At 51.2% G+C, this 19,460-nt stretch overlaps 1 protein-coding gene across 5 annotated transcripts in view; it reads right to left on the reverse strand.

The window, feature by feature from the left end:
* Window positions 1-458: 458 nt before the first annotated feature.
* Window positions 459-19,460, reverse strand: part of ZDHHC3 (zinc finger DHHC-type palmitoyltransferase 3) — a 59,210-nt gene continuing 40,208 nt past the window's right edge. For 3 of the 5 annotated variants that reach the window (XM_043443190.1, XM_043443189.1, XM_043443191.1), the window contains 2 exons: window positions 17,434-17,564; window positions 459-2,884 (listed from right to left, as the gene is read on the reverse strand). In XM_043443190.1, the coding sequence (XP_043299125.1) occupies window positions 2,624-2,884; window positions 17,434-17,564 (392 nt within the window). In that variant the 3' untranslated portion in view covers window positions 459-2,623. Of the gene's footprint in view, window positions 2,885-13,511; window positions 15,174-17,433; window positions 17,565-19,460 lie in introns of those variants that run through there. The other 2 variants (XM_043443193.1, XM_043443192.1) reach the window with 1 other exon arrangement.

Below are 19,460 nucleotides of genomic sequence, written 5' to 3' on the forward strand. Positions count from 1 at the left end.
TGTCTCTCTCTGGGGTCGGGCTTCTTTGTTCTGGACCCCGCTGGGGATGCCTGCTCCTCCCTCTAAGGCTGTAACCCCAATTGGACACACTCTGGCAGAGGCACGGTCTAGCACCATGTGGGCTGAATGAGAGATATTTTATATGGAATTTGCAGGAAATTCAGAGGTAGAGGCCTGGGCTCTAGAGTCAAGGACCTTCAGTTCTGGGCACTCTTGGCCCAAACATCCACAGTAGATGCTCCATCGATGCTTGGTGCATGAAAGGTGAGTTTTCTTCCTGCTGGAAATACCACGGGGAGAAGAGTCCAAGACAAAGGTGTAGTTGTGTGACACTTGTCTCCTGGGCCACAAATGGGAGAGAAGAGGCTCAGAGATGTCCTTAAGATGACTTGAGAAGGCAGGACGCAGCCCGGGGGGTCTGGACTGGGAGCTCCATGAAGACACAAGACTCTGGCAGCTGAGGTGGACCAGAGAGCTTTTTATTCAAACAAAGAGGTGGAGGCTTGTGCCTGGCCTCCCTCCCTGCAGCCCTCAGCTTGTTCTGACATCAGTCGCCCGGTGGTCAGTTTGGGGTTAAGCAGACTATCACACTGGCGACAGCCACCATGGAGAGAAGGCCACTGTGGTTGCTGGTGTGAGGCCACGAGGCTTAAGCTTGGGCAGATGATTCCCACATGGCCCAGGTGTCCCTCCCAGGACACGGTCTGATGTGTCTAGTGTGGAGGGAGATAGGCTCAGCGAGGAGAAGGGTTGGGGTTGGGTCCCACTCTGTGGGGGTGAAAGGCCTCCCCACCCACCAATCTGAAAGCAGGAGTGACTTTGGGCCTGGTGGGTACCTCTGCCACCATCAGGCCATGATGGCCAGAGGAAGACAGGTTTCAAACGCGTCATGCAAGGACATTTCTCAGGGGCCCAGGTTCAGCACATGCCTTTGACCTCAGGCTTGGACTCAGCAGAGACCCCTGAAGCTGTCCGCAAACAGTGACCAGTGACCCCTCTCCCCTTCTTCTAACCATGGCCTCCTGGGGACTCCAGGGGTTCGGATGGCTTTCCTTCCCCAATGTGGAGTCTCTTGGGTATACAGTCCATCAAGCCTGCGCCTTGGATGCAGTAAGGATACCTTTACCTTTTTGGGTAAGGATAAAAACTAGCAGGTCTCCATAGTCACGCCCTGCGTAGATGGTGAGTTAACAGGCTTCAGAGCCCCCCAGGGTCCTTTATATGGCCGTTAATAAATATTAAAGCTGATATGAACCCAGAAAAGAGGCCTACAGCCTGGGTGTGGATGGCCCCATGCCCTGCCAACTGCTCTATCAATCCCGGAGTCCTGCTGTCACCATCTTGTGAGACATCATTAGAGCTGGGATGAGGAAAGAAGCGGCCCCTCCTCAAGAAAGCCCAGAGCCTGGCGGGTCACTGGGGGTGGACGGCAGTGTCTGACAATCGCCACCTTTACAGAAGGCCCAAGGGTGCCCTCCCAGAAAGGCCACTGCCTGGCCCTCCTTTCTTACCCACAATCACCACAGGGCACCAACCCTCTTCTGGACTCTGTGAAAGATGCTGCTTCAGCTGCTATAAGAATGGGGATTGTGAACCCAGGACGCCCTGCTCAGGCCTTCAGGAATGATCATGGACACTTCAGGCTTCACATGGGATGAGCAGGGTCCCGGCTCAGCCTGGTAGTGTGGGAGGTCTGTGTGTGTGACAGGGGGCCTTCCTGCTTCTCAATCGGCAGGCCCTGGCCACCATCCATGGTTTGAGAGAGACACCCCAAGAAAGGGCACTGTCTTGGGTTACAGGCCTAAGACTCTCAGGCTGGATTTTCTGGTCCGATCTGCCCGTGTGGGTGCTTAGACTCTTTTCAGGAGGGACAGTTAAATGCAGTTCTCACAGGGGAGGTTGGAGTTCCAGGAGCTCTACATAGGTTGTCCCTCTGCCCCTCCACTGGGAGTGGACAGATTCTTAGCCCCAAGACAGGACACCTCGGAGCGGACTGAGGCTTCTGGTGTCTGCGGAACGCAAGCAGAGTATGTGTGCTGCTGTCACAACTTAGGCTTGTGCCCAATTGGGCACACCCCATGTGTGTGGGGGTCCTCTCTCAAACCAGGCTGGAGCCCTGCAGGTAGCCGAGGCCGCCATGGCTGTCTCCTAGTAAGGCAGGCACGGGGGGTTGGGGGGTAGCCCTTTTTTGCGGCCAGGATCCTCGCTGCCTGCCCAGGCCCATCTCTGCTAATGCTGGGGTTTCGAAGGCCAGCCCTGCTCTGTCCTTCTGTCACCACCTCATCACAGCTTTAGTTTCCAAAAGCCAGGAGCCTGGGCCCCAGCCTTCTCAAGAGAAGACAGACACCCCAAGAAAGGACAGAGGCAAGTTCTTTTCTGCCCCTGGGCTGCCCTGTTGGGAGCTACCTTTGCTGGGTGAGGCCGTGCAGGCTGGGAAGCGCGCCCAGCCTGGAGGATGGTTCCTGACAATCCCTCATGGGGTGGGGAGCTCAGAGCAAGTCTCTCTGCGTCCACCCCCACCGCCTGACCTGGCCCGGCGTGGGGGAGGGAGAGGGGTCGGAGGTCAGGAGCGTGAGGGGAGCACGTGGGGTGCCCAGGCGCCCCGGGCCCCCGCCGCGCAGCGTCACTCATCGACCACCTCCGCGGAGTCCAAGTCCTTCCGCTCCTCCGACGGCTCCTCCGTCGTGGTCTCCGTGTTCTCCGTGTCTGACACCGAGGACACCTGTCGCACCCAGTCTCTGTCGCTCAGCGGCTTTGGGTGACTCGGTCCGGAGAAGGGGTTGAACCAGTTCAGGGAAAAGTCCCCGCCGAAGGTCTCTTTGACCGACTTCCAGCTGCCCCTGCGTTGCCTGCGCTGGTTCTTTCGTTGGAGGCGCTCGATGCCCTGCGGGGAGAATGGGATACGGAGGGTCAGCAGAGCGCTGAGCACAGCAGAGCGCTGGGGAGGGGCGTGGGTGGGGGGGCGGTCCTCAGAGGGCTGGGAGGGGCGCGGCAGGGGGGTCTCCTCAGAGGGCGGGAAGGGCGTGGGGGGGGCGGGGGTGGTCTCCTCAGAGGGCGGGGAGGGGCGCGGCGGGCGGCGGGGGGGGGCGCTCTCCTCAGAGGTGGGGGCGGTTCTCCTCAGAGGGTGGGGAGGGGCGCGGGGGGGGGTTCTCCTCAGAGGTGGGGGGGGTTCTCCTCAGAGGGCGGGGAGGGGCGAGGGGGCGAGGGGGGGGTTTCTCCTCAGAGGGCGGGGAGGGGCGCCGGGGTTGGGGTGGTGGTCTCCTCAGAGGGCGGGGAGGGGCGCTGAGCAGCACAGCAAGAAGGGCCTGCCTTTCCTATCCCTGCCCGCCCTTTCCTTCCACAGGACCAAGGGTGCCCAAGATGGCTGCTGCACAGCGACCAGGCTTCCTGGTGGCAAACGGCCAAGGGGTAACCCCTCAGGCCTCTGTAGGCGTGAGCTGCACCCCCTCCCCATCCTAAGGCCACCTGGAAAGATGACCCCCTCCCCGAGAATCCTGGGCCACTCCCCCGTCCAACAGCAGGTGCAGCTAAACGGGCCTGAAGCGGGATGCTGGGGTTAAGGGGAGCGCAGGGGACACGGGACAGGTGAGGGCAGGAGGCAGCCGCGTGCACAGGAGCGCCACATGCAAGGGGCAGCCCGAGGGCACGCGGGGCCGCTCTGCGGGGCGAGCCGGCCTCGGGCCTGCACATGCGGGGGACACGCCCTGAGGCCTCTCCCGAGCTGCCCACTCACCTGCCTCTGGGTGTCGGTGCGCCAGGCCACAGAGAGGGTGTTGGGGAGGGGGAGAAGCCGCAGGAGTTAAAGGCGCAGCCAGGCCGGACCCACAACACCCTCTACCCCCACCGGGGCGCTGCCCGCTCCGCCTCTTCTGGAGCCAAGTATTCTGCCAGGGACAACGGTCTGGCACCGGTCCTGCCCACGGATAGTGCTTTCCACCTCGGAAGGACCTCTGAGTACCCAGTTCTAGATTTTCTCTTCCACCTAGGACCCTTACCGAACCGGCCCAGTCCTCTCTGTTGTGAAGGAGAGACACACGCACCGGCTGAGATCGTTCTATGTCTGAGTCACTGCCTCTCCAGCACTCTTTTAGTTAATGGTATCCTATCAGCTAATGGTCTTGTATCAATAAAAGTTCCAAGTTTCTATACTGTATTATGGTTTTCTAAAATGTTTACATTTGGAAAGACTGAAAGGCATATGGGAGCTCTTTGTGTACTATTTTTACCATTTTCTTGATTAAATCTGAAATTATGTCTCAGTAAAAAGGTAAAAAAAAATCTGAGACACCATGATTTAGGCAATATAGTCTTGAATGCAGAATTACAATAATGAGAACTCAAAAACAATCAAAATGTCCAATAATGATGGCTAAGTAAATTTTCTATATGTTTTTCTATAAGCAGAACACTAATGCAGTTAATAAAAGTGGCATCAACAAGGGCTTAATTTCCAAAATATACAAACAGCTCACTCATACAACTCAATGACAAAAATACCAAACAACGCAATTGAGAAATGGACAGAAGGCCTAAGCAGACATTTCTCCAAAGAAGTATATCTTTGCCTATATTTTTTGGCAAGTATATATTTGCCTATTGCCTATATCAGATAGCCAATAGGCACATGAGAAGATGCTCATTATTGCCAGTTACTGGAGAAATGCAACTCAAAACTAGAATGAGGTGCCACCTCACATGGGTCAAAATGACCATCATCAAAAAGCCTACAAATAATAAATGTTGCAGAGAGTGTGGAGAAAAGGGAACCCTCCTACACTGTTGGTGGGAATGTAAATTGGTGCAGCCGCTATGGAAAACGGTATGGAGGTTCCTCAAAAAACTAAAGAGAGTTGCCATATGATGCAGCAATCCCACTCCTGGACATATACCCAGACAAAACTATAATTTGAAAACATACATGCACCCCTATGTTTAGAGAAGCACTATTTACAATAGCCAAGACATGGAAACAACCTATATGTACACACACACACACAAACACACACACACACACACTGGACTGTTACTCAGCCATAAAAAAGAATGAAATAATGCTATTTGCAACTACATGCATGGACCTAGAGATTATTATACTAAAGGGAAGTAAGTCAGAATGACAAATACTATATGGTATCACTTACATACAGAATCTAAAATACAATACAAATGAGTGTATCTACAAAACAGAAACAGACTCACAGATACAGAGACTTGGGGTTGCCAAGGGAAAGGAAAGGTGAGTGTGGGAAGAACTGGAACTTTGGGATTAGTAGATACAAACTATTATATATAGAATGGATAAACAACAAGGTCCCACTGTACAGCAGAGGGAACTGTATTCAATTTCCTGTGATAAACCATAATGGATAAGAATGTAAAAAAGAATATACATATGTATTGATATAATTGAATCACCCTGCTGTACAGGGAAATTAATGCAACACTGTAAACCAACTATACTTCAATAAAAATTCTAAACAAGTGGCATTGATACAGGTTTACACACACCGGAAATTCTTGTCCATGTGGTGACAAGGAAAGAAAGCAAAGTTGCATGTGACATCATCATGGGATCTGGGGTTTGAGAATGGGATTTTAATTTCTGTTTCAGGTTTTCACCAATGAACAGGGGTGACTTTTATAATGAGAATGAGAAAGCTGTGTCAGGAAATGGACCATGTAGACCCAACTCTTGAGGGAGGCTCATGTGGGTCTGGGGCACAGGATGCCATGATATTCACAATCTGGTCCCTCGCCAGGCCTCCCTCCTTACAGAATCAGTGATGGCCAGCTAGGGGACTTGCTCTGGGGATCCTGCATTCCTTCCTGAGTGATCACTTGCAGCCTGTTGATAGAGGAGGGGCTGGGGCGTGGCTATGTGGCTGGCCAGGCTACAGAGGGGACATCCAGAAATGCCAGAATGGTGGGTTTGCACTGATTGGGCTCACTCAAAGCTATCACCATGGATTCTCACAACCACCCTGAGAGGAGGTGGTTGTTAGTGCTGACAGTTGGCAGAGAAGACACAGGTGCTGGGAGGCTGTGACAGTGGCCAAAGCTAGTCCTGCTGGTTGTGCTTCAGAACCAGGATGGGAACTGGTGTGCCCTCTGCATTTTCAATCCTACCGCAAATCTTCACTCAAAGGCAGGGAAAAGCTGGAGAGGAAATGAAGCAAAAGAACCCACAGAACAACACAAACAGATGGAAAGAAATATTATGTTCTCATATTAGAAGAATTAATATTGTTAAAATGACCATACTATGCAAGGCAATCTGTGGATTCAATGAAATACCTATCAAAATACCAATGACATTTTTCACAGAACTAGAACAAAAAAAATTTTAAATTTATACGGAAACACAAAAGACCCTGAATAGCCAAAGCAATCTTGAGAACACGAGCTGGAGGAATCAGGCCCCCTGACTTCAGACTATACTACAAAGCTATAGTAATCAAAACAGTATGGAACTAGCATAGAAACAAATCAATGGAACAGAATAGAGAGCCCAGAAATAAAACCCACACGTCTTTGGTAAATTAATCTAACACAAAGGAGGCAAGAATATACAGTGGAGAAAAGACAGTCTCTTCAATAAGTGGTGCTGGAAAAACTGGACAGCCACCTGTAAAAGAATGAAATTAGAACATTCTCTAACACCATATACAAAAACAAACTCAAAGAGCTAAATCTAAAACCAGAAACCATAAAACTCCTAGAGGAAAACATAGGCAGAATACTCTTTGACATACACTGTAGCAATATTTTCTGGATCTGTCTCCTAGAGCAAAGGAAATAAAAGCAAAAATAAATAAGTAGGATCAAATTAAACTTAAAAGCTTTTGCACACTGAAGAAAACCAATGACAAAATGAAAACAGCCTACAGAATGGGAGGAAATATTTGCAAATGATATGACCAAAAAAGGGTTAATATTAAAAATATATAAACAGCTCTTACAACTCAACATCAAAAACAAACAACCTGCTTAAAAAATTGGCAGAAGACTTGAATAGACAGTTCCCCAAAGAGGACATGCAGATGGCCAATAAGTACATGAAAAGATTCTCAACATCATTAATAATCAGGGAAATGCAAGTCAAAACCACAATGAGCAACTTCCCTGGTGGGCCAGTGGTTAAGAATCTGCCTTTCAATGCAAGGGATGCAGGTTCAATCCCTGGTCAGGGAACTAAGATCCCACATGCCTCAGAGCAACTAAGTGCTGCAACCACTGAGGCTGCACGCTCTGGAGCTTGCATGCTGCAACTAGAGAGAAGCCTTCATGTCAGAGCAAAGATCCCACATGATGCAACTAAGACCAGACACAGCCCCCAAAAATCCCCAACAAGGAGATGTCACCTTTCACCTGTAAGAATGGTTATCATCAAAAACAATGCAAATAAGTGTTAGCAAGGATGTGGAGAAACAGCAACACTTGTGCACTGTTGGTGGGAATATAAATTAGTGCAATCACTGTGGAAAACAGTATGGAGGTTTCTTAAAAAAACAAAACAGAACTACCATATGACCCAGCAATTCCACTCCTGGGGATATACCTGAAAGAAAAAAACCCTGATTTCAAAAGATACTGCAATATTCACCGTAGCACTGACATGGAAGCAACCTAAGTGTCTACAACTGACAAATGGATAAAGAAATAGTGGTGTGTGTATATATATACAATGCAATACTACTCAGCCATAAAAGAAATTTTTCCTTTTGCAACAACATGGATGGATTCTAAGTTGAAATAACTGAATTCATTAAATCAAATAAATCAGAGAAAGAAAAATACTGTATGATATCACCTCTATGTGGAATCATAAAAAAAGAAAAAGAAAAGAAAACCCAAGCTACTGAATATAACAAAAAAAGAAACAGACTCACAGATACAGATTAGTGGTTATCCATGGGGAGAGGGGAAGGGAGAGGAGCAATATAGGGATAAGTTATTAAGAGGTACAAAATACTGTGTATAAAATAAGCTACAAGGATATATTGTACAACACAGGGAATACAGCCAGTACTTTGTAATAACTATAAATGGAGTATAACCTTGAAAAATTTTGAGTCACTATATTTTAACATATAATATCATACATCAACTATTCAGTAAAAAATTTTTAATTAAAAATAAAAAGAGGGGGGTCTTCCCTGGGGGCCCAATGGTTAAGGATCTGCCTGACAATGAAGGGGACACAGTTTCAACCCCTGGTCCGGGAAGATCCCACGTCATGGGCCATGTGTCTAGAGCCTACAACAAAGAGTAGCCCCAACTCTCCATAACTAGAGACAGCCTGTGCACAGCAATGAAGACCAGTGTGGCCAAAGATTAAATAAATAAGTTAAAAAATAAAAAGAGAGCCCACAGAATGATACTCAACCTCCTCAGCAAGCTTGTAAAAATGTTCCAGACAGAGCCTGGCCTGCCCACCAGACGAACTTCCTCAGAAGTTAAGTGGACAAACATCCAGGAGTATCTGTCTGAAGAAGAAAAAATACTCCAAATGAATCTGATGCAAAAGAAAGGCAGAAGGGGGCTTCCCTGGAGGTCCAGTGGTTAAGACTCTGCTTTCACTGCAGGAGGCACAGGCTTGATCCCTGGTGGGGAACTAAGATCCCACATGCCACACGGAGGCCAAATAAGTAAACAAACAAACAAACAGATTTTTTAAAAAAAGAGGAACTTTGAAGATCTGGACCATGACGTTCAGAAGGAGCCAGTGAGGTTTCTCTTCCCTGGTAGGACTCACTTTTGAGTTCTGTGTAGACTTAAAGGTGTCCAGGAGGCAGAGTTCTTAAGCTGGAGGTTTGTGGCGGCGGCAGTGATACCCACTTTCTGTTCAAGCAAACGGGAATGGTTTGCTGATTCCTGGGAAGGGGGCAACTGCCTAAGCCAGCGTTTCTCGCAGGCAGTGTGTGACTTCAGCCTTTCAGGCCTGATCAGCCTGGGTGCCACGTGAGTAGTGATCTATAAGCCAACTGACCAATGCCCCAGAATGAATGAACCAGGACCATGGGTCACCAGGAGACGGACACCAGGCACATGCTCTGTAAGGACTCGGCTGAAGCCCACAGAGGAAGAGCAGGAGGTCCCCGCATCTCAGAGGTACAAAGTCGGAGTTGCTGCAGCCCGTGCAAACGTGCCCTCCGCAGAGGCGGCCAGGCAAGGCTCTCTTCATCAGTGGTTTCACATGTTCTTAGTGCAACCCACAACAGGAAGCGGGCTCCTTGGTGGCTCAGCGGTAAGGAATCTGCCTGCCAATGCAGGGAGGCGCAGGCTCGATCCCTGGGTCGGGAAGATTCTCTGGAATAGGAAATGGCTGCTGCTGCTGCTAAGTCGCTTCAGTCGTGTCCGACCCTGTGTGACCCCATAGACAGCAGCCCACCAGGCTCCACCGTCCCTGGGATTCTCCAGGCAAGAACACTGGAGTGGGTTGCCATTTCCTTCTCCAATGCATGAAAGTGAAAAGCAAACGTGAAGTTGCTCAGTCGTGTCCGACTCTCCTCAACCCCATAGACTGCTGCCTACCAGGCTCCTCCGTCCATGGGATTTTCCAGACAAGAGTACTGGAGTGGGTTGCCATTGCCTTGAAATGGCAACCCACTCCAATATTCTTGCCTGGGAAATCCCACGGACAGAAGAGCCTGGCGGGCTACAGTCCATGGGGTCACAAAGAGTTGTGACGACTGAGCGACTAAACAATTGGGAATACTATTCTGTTGCAGCCTACCCCCCCCACACACAAAGTTTCATGAAAATACGTCTTTTACAAGGTGTAAGGCATTATTTTTTATTTTTGTTTAAAAAATGCTATTGCAAACCAATAAACTGATCTTGCACTTGAACAGTTGTGCACATGATCTGAAAAGCACAGCTTCACCAGAGCTAACGTTCTCTAGAGTCATATACGCCAGACACCATCCTAACATTCACATCCATTCCTCTCTCTGAATCCTCAGAGCAACCTTGTGAGTTATATTATCTCCAGGATTTTACAGATGAGCAGAGGCTTAAGCAAATTACTGCCTAAGGTCACAGGAAGGACGGAGTTGAGCCAGACTGGAACCAAAGACAGAGGGCCCAAGGTCCTGTCACCACATGACCTCGGATGCAGGAATTCTGAGCATCTTTTATGTCCATGTCAGTGAGTGTCTTCATCCTAAAGGTTTTTGCAAACACTATCCTGGCAACATTGTTCATAATTCCATGGATCAGCTATTTGGATCAGCTTCCTCAGCTCTCACCCGCACAGATGAGGGATCCCTGGGGCTCACTCTGCTTTGCTAGTATAATCACAAGGCTCAAGTCATCAATGATTCTTTTTTTTTTTTTTTTTTTCTTGAGTGAGAGGATGGGGGAAATAGAAGTCTTCAGTTTGGGAGAGTAGACTTGTTTAGTTGCTCAATTATGTCCAGCTCTCTGCAACCCCATGGGCTATAGCCCACCAGGTTCGTCTGTCCATGGGATTTTCCAGGCAAGAATACTGGAGTGGGTTGCCATTTCCTTCTCTAGGGGATATTCCCAACTCAGGGATCAAATTTGTGTCTCTTGCATCTCCTGCATCGGCAGGCAAGTTCTTTGCCACTGAGCCACCAGGGAAGCCTGTAGACTTATCAGTAGCTTATTTTTGTTTCACTGTGTATCCATCATCCTCTACTAGGCGATTCTCAGGCGATATATATTTAAAAGACGCAAGAAAAGGCCACATGGGTGTTGAGGTCCACAGACAGACACCAAAGGCCAGGACATTCTTGTGTCTGCCCCAAGCCTCACTTACTCACTGGCCACCACTCCTGCTGGGACAACCCTGGCTCCACTCTTTTCCATCTTCTTCTGGGAGGGTTCTTCACCCAAAGGGCCTCTTGGTCCAGAAACCAGTGGGTCAGATGAGATATGGAGGAAGATCACTGGACAGGTGGAAGTCTGGCTCCCCTTCAGACACCTTCCTTGTTTCCTTAGCACTCACTGGCTGGGGAGGCTGCCGGTTGTGAGGGAAGAAGGGCTCACAGTGGGCAAAACCCCAGCTGGCACCATGCTGAGCCCTGCAGCTCCCAGGACCACATCATTGGCAGGCCTGTGGGTAACCCCTGTAGCCCCCAAGTGGATCCTCAGACTTGAACGTGCGTCACCACATCACCTGGAGGGCTGTGAGCATCCAGATCGCTGCTCCCCATCCAGTTTCTGATTCAGCAGGTCTGGGGTGGCACCTGGGAATCTGCACCTCTGGCAAGTCCCCAGGAGATGAGGCTGCTGCTGGTCTATGGATCACACTTGGAGATGCACTGGCTCAGTACATCCCTCAGCAGGAAGATTCTCAAGAGGGATTCTAGCAAAATCTTCCTCTCTTCAAATATCTTTGTTAACTAAGGGCCCCTTCTAGGTTGGAACCCCTCACCTCTATGGGCTAGGTCACTGTGTAGGCTTATGTACTGCAAGCTTTGAAGTGAGAAAATCATAAAACCCATCTGGCTGGCTGAAAGAACCCAGCCCAGCCTTCCAAGGTCTGGGGTTTCTGTGTGATACTGACCTCACCTAAGTGTTCAATAAACATTGTCTAATTTACCTCATGAGGAAGGTGGGTTTTAAAAGCTAGTAAGTCAAGATGTCTCACTTTGCGTTCTTCCATGAAAAAAGTATTACAAAGATGAAACAGTATATGACTAGGAGACGAAGCACATGCATTTCTACCCGCGTCCACCTTGTGCATGATGTCACCAAGCCCATGTAAATATGCACACATTTGTTTGCTCCTAAGCTTTTTGCATGTTCAGTCTGGTTGCTATGAAAACAAACCAGAAGTTGAAAGGTGGTAAGGAGTCACCAATCCAACTGATCAAGTCACCTTCCTCTTTATTTTTCCTTTCCACTCCCCAGAGCCCACATCCTGGAAGACCGTGGCTACTATTGGCTCATTTTTCCACACCTGCACCATTCAGCGCTATTGGGACTCCTGTGACGAAGCAAAAGGCTGGGTTGCCTTTGTGTGGAGATGTCCTTCTTCATCTGACATCCTGGGAGACTGAGAAGGGCTCAGGGATGCCTGTTTCTTCCTGGGTGGACGCGAGGCGGAAGCTCAACCACTGTGCTGCAGAAAACAGCCACATTCCTCATCGCTGGCCGCCGCTGCGGCTGCTCAGCTGCTAAGTCGTATCCGACCTCATGGACTGTAGCCCGCCAGGCTCCTCTGTCCACGGGATTTCCCAGGCAAGAACACTGGAGTGGGTTGCCGTCACGCCCTTCTCCAGGGGATCTTCCCGACCCAGGGATCAAACCTGCATCTCTTGCGTCTCCTGCGTTGGCAGGTCGATTCTGTACCGCTGAGCCACCCGGGAAGCCTCCATTTACTGGGTTCCTGGCAAAACATTCTCCATCTCAACACGATAAAATAGGAAGAACACAGGCAGTTTGGGGATATTTCCTATGTCCTGAGTGCAGCTCTTCATTCTGGCTTGAGAACTAGGAACATTCATTCTTTCAGCCAAAGGGCTTGTAAAAACCCAGAGACAGAATCATGTTGGATGTCAGAAGGAGACTCTCTGGGAAAGATATAGGTGGTACGCTCAGGTGTAAATGATGAGTTTCTATTTTGGGGACTTGAAAACAAAATTCAATACATCTTCAGCATGATCTACTGTATTCCTTAGAAACTCCATAGGGAGAAGAACCAACATGATTCATTAAAAAAAAAAAAATGCCCTTGAAGATGGGATATTTTGAGGACTTCAAATACTTGACAATATTCCCTGAGTCCTACTCTCTCTTCCCTGGCAGGAGGGAGCACAGCAAAAGCACCCTCTCTCCCCAGGGATAGATCCTTGAGGGAACACAGCAGAGTGAGGGCTTTCTAAAATGCTCTAGGGCCATTCAACAACCACATTTCTTTCATCAGTGTAAGGGGTGGGGTTGGGGGTGGTGGGGGAAGCACATAGGGAACAAATGCTAGGGACTAGATTTAAAAACAGCATTGAGAGAAAAAAGCCTAGACTGCAGGCTTGACTATAGCATAAACAGCAGAGCAGAGGCAGGTCAAAGCTAACTGACTCAGAAAAGATTGCTAAGAAAAGGGTTCTCTGCATAAACATCTGATGGGTGGTGGAGAGTGCCTCAAAGCCACATCCCAGGATGTGTGTGGAAGTTTCCAGTCATTTCCTCTGGTTTCACTTTGCTTTTTGGTGGGTGGGCAGAGGAAAACAGGTCTCTCTCCCAGGCCCAACTGGAGAAGCAAATTTTGTAGACCTGATGAGTTTTTTTTTCTGTTCCAAAGAATCCACAAGCACCAGGGAAGGGACAGGCTGCAGAAAAAGCCAGAGGAGAGAGGCCCGAGGGGGCCAGTTTGTCCAAAAGAGGGCTGTAAACATCCTTTAGAGGTGACGACGCAAAAAGGAGCATGCACAGATGCCTTTAAAGCGATGAAAGAAACGCCCCAACAGAGCACATTCACGTTGACTGGACCATCAGCTCTACCCAAGGGGTGACTCCATGAGAGATGGGGGGCTCAGCCAGAACAGGTTTTGGAAAAATTTTATTGCGTTTGGTTTCCATGTGGAAGCACTGACAGAATTGAAAAGAGGCAGCATGTTCCACTTACTTTTCTGAAAGATCACACAGCTAGACGAAATCTCTCCCCACCCCGGGCTGATTTCGTGAACCTCACCCCAAAACCCACCCCAAGCAGATTAAAAAGAAAAAAAAAAAGTTTGTGGTGATCATTTAAAAACAACTCCCCATGTGAGACGGTCGGCAGTCAGATTTATGTGACTTCCGCGTTTGATGCACGTTTCCCGTCCCCTCACCTCCCCTCACGGTCTTCAGGCCTTCCCTCCTTCTAATTAGACTCAACACACAGTGTGCAAATGGAAACGCTAGTTAGTCTTGGCTCCGCAGGCTTAGGTGTCTGCTGGTTCCACTGGACGGGTGATGGTGTCTTTGCATCACGGGCAGCCCACGCAGGTCCACGGCCTCCCAGGTTAAAATACAGACAAGACATGGAGACGTGTACATTTATGGATCTAAAACATCCAGAAGTAAACCCGCTGTGGAGATCTACAAAAATGAGGAAGGAGGGGGTCGACTGTGGGGCTGTGGATGGTTCGCTTGGCAGTAACACTGCTGAACACCGCTCTAGGAGAGGGAGGGAGGTGGGACGCTCGGACAGGAAGCAGAGGGAATAAGGGAAACGGAGCTCGCCTGAAACTGCGTCATTTTCTTCTCTTCGTGATTGTGTAAGGCATTTTGAACTGGAAAAACTTCTTTCCTTCACATTCTTCCAAATGATCAGTCGGAATATAACCGGTGATTCGGAATACAAATAAGACCCCTTTCACCTCCACACCCCCCACCCCCAAAATCATTCTACGTACCCAGAGCCCACAAAGTACAAGGCAGGCAATTGAGTTTGTGAATTCAGAGGCAAATCGTGTTCACACGGGGCACGAGGCTGCTGGGGTCAAGGACCCTTCTTGGGGCTCCAGCCCTGATCTCAGCCCTCGCAGGTCACAAGGGGTGAGCATCCATCTTCAGCGAGGTTTTAAGTCCCATTGAGGCACCTGCCACTGCCTCCTGGGCAGTGGGAGGTCACGGGCCCTCTTGGCTCTCTCCTATGGGTCCCCCACCAGGCGTCCGGGCCGGTCCGTCCACGCACAAGCGTCACGTCTCAGTTAGTACAAGGGCGGGGCATGGCCTGGAGACAGTGCCCTCCACGTTAGTCATGCCAGATAGACAGCAGAGAGGAAACCAGAGGCCAGAGAAGTGATTTTAAATAGGAAAAAAAAGGAAAGCAGCTTCGGTCACCAAAAAATAGAAAGGATGATCTTTTCAAAAATAAAAACCATGGGGACATTTTTTTTTTTTTCTCTGCAATGTTCAGCCATTTTATGTGAGACATCAAAAAAAAAAAAATGTATCAGAGTAGTTGTGTTGCCTTTTCGGTTTAGACATTCATGAGAACGGGTCAGACGGTAGTGCTGGGACAGGGTTTGTGTCTGAGAGGCAATGCAGCTCAGGGTCCTTCAGACCACATACTGGTACGGGTCTGCCTTCCCTTGGTCTGGCGTGGCAAAGGGGCTGGCCCAGCCTAGAGAGAAGGGGTGGCCAAAAACGGCTTTCATGTTCATCCATTTTGTTTTTTTAGCCCATCTTCTCTCTTCCTTTTTCAATTGTTCTATTCCCTGAAAACAAGAACAATCATACTTTCAGTCAAGCACTTTACTGCTGTGGTTTTTTGGGGGAGAGAAATCCATTAGCTCGAGGTGAATGGAGTAAATGCTTCCTTTTTAAAGCCATGAAGCTTATCTACATAGTATATTTTTTTTTTCTTCTCTTTCTCTCATAAAAAGTACTAAAGACAAAAAGGAATCATCGTTTTTCTTTTGGGTGGGCAAACAGGCACGTCTGTGTAAGTCCCTCCAGGCAGGAAGGGACACGTAAGAAAGTCAGCGGGCCCCGAAGCCGCTGCTCCTGGTCACACAATCCGGTGTTAAGTGAGTCCTGGCCGGGGGGTCCGGGCCCAGCGCCGAGCTGTGTGTGGGAGCGCTCTGAAGGCTGGGGCGTGCGGAGCCTCAGCTCGTGGGGAGCTTGAGCTCGTGAGAGCCAAGCATTGGTTCGTGGGAACTCTGAAGCTGCTATGACCACTTTGCAGACAAAAAAAAAAGGACCAGGTCAAATGACCGCTCTGGCGCTGTCTGTCCCGCCAGCCGGGGAGGCCGAGGAGCGCCCGGCGCAGGGGGGCTGGCCAGGTGCAGCGGAGGAGGTGAGCAGGAGGAAGAGGTCAGCACAGAGGAGGGAACAGAGGGGTTAGTACAGGTTAGAGGGCCCGCCCCGGCAGACCGCTCCACCTCGGCCCTGGCCAAGGCCTTCCTGGGCTCCTCTGGGGACAAGGGTGACCCGAGGTGGCCTCAGCAGTTGTCACGGAGCTCACACCACCCCCAGCCAAGCCTCGCAGGAAAAACGAGCTGGGGGAGCAGGTCGGTCCCTTTCTTTCCCCTTCTCCGGAAGGGGCTGGTGAGCGGGTGGGGCTGGAGGACAAGGCAGAAGCGGCTTGGCAGGGGCCCGACCAGGGGTCTATCTGCCGTGGTCTCTGTGAGGTGGAGGAACAGGGCTGGGGCCCGAGGGGACAGCCCAGTCCGACTGTGTTCACAGCCTAGAGCCCTGGGACCATACCATACTGGTCAAGGGTGGGACACCCTCGCCCACGCGAGGCAGGCCCTCGACTCCTCTCTCCCTTCCTTTCAGCGCGGCTCCCTTTAGGAACAGCTTTGACAGGGAAGAACAGCTAGGACCAGGGCCATGAGAGTTTGCCTTCCGACCCCCCTGGGCCGCAGCCTGTGTGGCCTGGTGGCGTCCCGACAACGGGTGGGGCCAGGCGGTCACCTCTGGGTTCCCTGCAGGCATCACGCACAGAAGCCGGTCACATGCGCTGCACAGACACACAGCTGGGTGGACCCCATCGGCTACAATTTTTACAGACACTCATTTATAAGGGTACTAATGCTTATAGAAGAAAAAATGGTGCTGAGAGGCACGCAACCTCCTAAACGACCGGGCACTGCCCTAGATCCCAATGCTGGTGACTTGGCAGCCAGCACACCGTCCTCCTCCGCCCACTGAGTCTCCACACCCTCAGGTGGGGCTGCAGCAGCAGTTAGGGCTGAGTCTTTCTATGAGCCTCCAGCTAAGACTGCCTACCCACCTGGCCAACATCCTCCCGAAGACCCCGAGGTAACTGGTGAGGACGGACTCACGACCTCCCCCCAGAGCTCAGGGCTGCCCCTTCCGCCTGGCACCCCTCACCCAGACCCAAAGCCAAAGAGGGAAGAAATGCCCACACCACAGCCATGGACTGGCCACCAGGAGGCTTCTGGACACCTTAGGAAGGCTTCGAGGTGGCGGCAGTGGTACCAGGGGTGTGGGCTCCACAGTTTCGAAGCTCCCAGAGAAGGAGCCGTGAACAGGTAGAAGGGGGGCAGGTGGAAGGCCGCGGACGAGGACCAGGACCGGCCTTGTGCCCACTGCTCTGGGGGCCCCTGCTGCGCTGTCTCCTGACGCCACTCTCAGGATCGGGTCGTAAAGACGCTTTCACTGGGAAGCTGACCCTGCCTGTGCCATGCGGGTCAGGGCACCCTTTGTCCATCACCCGTCTCCAGGCCCATGGCTACTAGACAGGAAGGGCACCCCAGTGCCTCGTAGAGTGACGCCGTGGACAAGACTGAACCACCACGGGAGGCTGGGAGGGCTCGTAACAGAGAGGCCGCTGGGCCCCATGCCTATGTGACCTCAGTGCCAGTCCCAGGCGGGGAGGAAGAAGACCGCGGGCCACTGCAAGTGGAGGAATGGGGCCTGGCCACTGGGCTCCCAGGTCTGGCCTGCAGGCAGCCCCCGCCCCCCACCTCAGCCGTGGAGGGAGTGGCAGCAGGCTGCCCCCATGCTCACCGTCTCATCCGTGCAGATGGAGTGCACCTGGGTCCCGAACATGACGGACGTGAAGATGAGGAAGAGCAGGCCCTCGAAGCAGAGCAGGATGAGGAGGATCACCGTGGTGGGCGGCGAGAAGGAGCTGCACTCTGAGAGAGAGGGGACACGTCAGGCTCGGGGCTCCACTCTGCCTCCAGCCCCGCAGGACCGGGCTCCTCGCTGGCCTCCAGGGCCCCGCACCAGCCCCCGACACCATGAGCTTGCACTAATATGCTATGCCATCACAGCCCGTGCGTCAGGAGTCGCCTGTTTCCTCCTGCCCTTGTCTGATGTCTGCCCTGCCCGCTCCACCCCCAGGCTCCAGGAGGGCAGGGACTTTCTGTTCAGCTTGGTGTTGGCCATCAGCCTTGGAGCGATGCCTGATGACAAAAGAATCTGGGCGAGAGGTCGGGGCATTCTGAGCTTTAGTTTTCCTTTCTGTATTGTGGGACGGTCGAGGATTCACGAGGGGAATTCTGCCCCGGTCCGCCTCGGCCCAGTATGAGCAAGTGGGCACTGCTCTCGGACAAGGGTGCCGTGCTTCCTGACCCCCTACAGCTGTCCTGGAGCGGTGGCCTGGCCACCATCCTGGCACAGCTGCGAGCATCCTTCTCATGGGCTGGCCGTGGAACTGCAAGTGGTGTTTGGGGAGGCGGGAAGCAGATTGAGGGAAGGCGGAACTGCCTCCTTACCCTTGTCTGAACATCAGCTCAAGATGCCCTCATTCTGGGGGATTCCTCTTAACATGAGCTGGATGCCCCACTGATCCAGGGCTGAGCAGAGATGGTATTAACGGCACAGACAGCCTGTACTCTGGGGACTGTCTGGCATCTCCCCTGCCCTGAGACCAGAGCAACTGGGGGCCTCAAGCTGCCTCCATCAGGAAATCCACTAATGGAGGAAATCCACTCCATAATCCAGAGCACGCAGGTAAGACCCTGGGTGGTGGAGTCTTCCAGACAGGATAGGAAAAGGCTGCTCTGGACTAAGGCCTGAATCACAGTCCCTCTTCTGAGCCATGTGACAGGGCAACTTGCTCAACCTCTGTGAGCACTGGCTCTTGTCATCTGCAAAGAGGGGAGTATCTCTCCAACACTGCAGGCTTGTTACAAGGCTGAGATAAGACCCTGCTCGACAGTCTCCTGTGCACTACGTGGGAAGACTGAAACGATGGTCCCAGCCAACTCCAAAGCCCCACCAGCGGCCCTCAGTACTCTCAGCACTGCGCACGTCTCTCTTTAAGGGCACGAACTCTACTGCCAGAGCCCCACCCTCAGGACCTCTTACGAAGAAACACCAGAGAGCTTGCTTTTCTCTCTCTCTGCCAGGTGGGGACACAGGAGGAGAGGGCCATTTTCGAGCTGGGAAAAGGGTCCTCGCAAGGGATGGAACTGACTGGTACCTTGATCTTGGACTTTCCAGACTCTTGAACCGTGAGTAATAAATGCTTAAGCCTCCCAGTCTATGGCATCTTGTTGCAGCAGCCTGAGGTGACCAGTACCTATGGGGTTTTTCTTCCCCTAGGAGAGGTCAAGCCAGGTGGACCGGAGAGACAGAAGGGGGCAGATGCTCGCTAGGAACAGAGGCTAGAAAAATCTCTTAATATCTGGTCAGGAGCTAAAGATACCTAAGAAGTCAGTACATGCAGGAAGAGGAAAACTCATAAAAAATGATGAAATGAAGAAGGGGACCAATCAATGGTAAAAGGGTGGAAATACGATGTTTCTGCTCGAGGTGTTTGTCTCACAGACTGTGTGTGAAAGAAGGAGCCTGGCAGGCAGCCTCGCCTCATTCCTTCAGCAACTACAGGATCTGTGGTTTTGCCTTCTGCAATTTCAGTTACCTGCAGTCAGCCTTGGTGCAAAAATATTAACTGGAAAATTCCAGAAATAAGAAGTTTTGAAGCACAAACTCTCCTGAGAAGCATGATGAAATCTCATGGCTCTGTCCACATGAGATGGGAACCATCCCTTTGTCCAGCATGTTCATGCTGCATATGCTACCAA

This window comes from Cervus canadensis, chromosome 22 (assembly GCF_019320065.1).
Source record: "Cervus canadensis isolate Bull #8, Minnesota chromosome 22, ASM1932006v1, whole genome shotgun sequence".
Taxonomy (NCBI): Eukaryota; Metazoa; Chordata; class Mammalia; order Artiodactyla; family Cervidae; genus Cervus; species Cervus canadensis.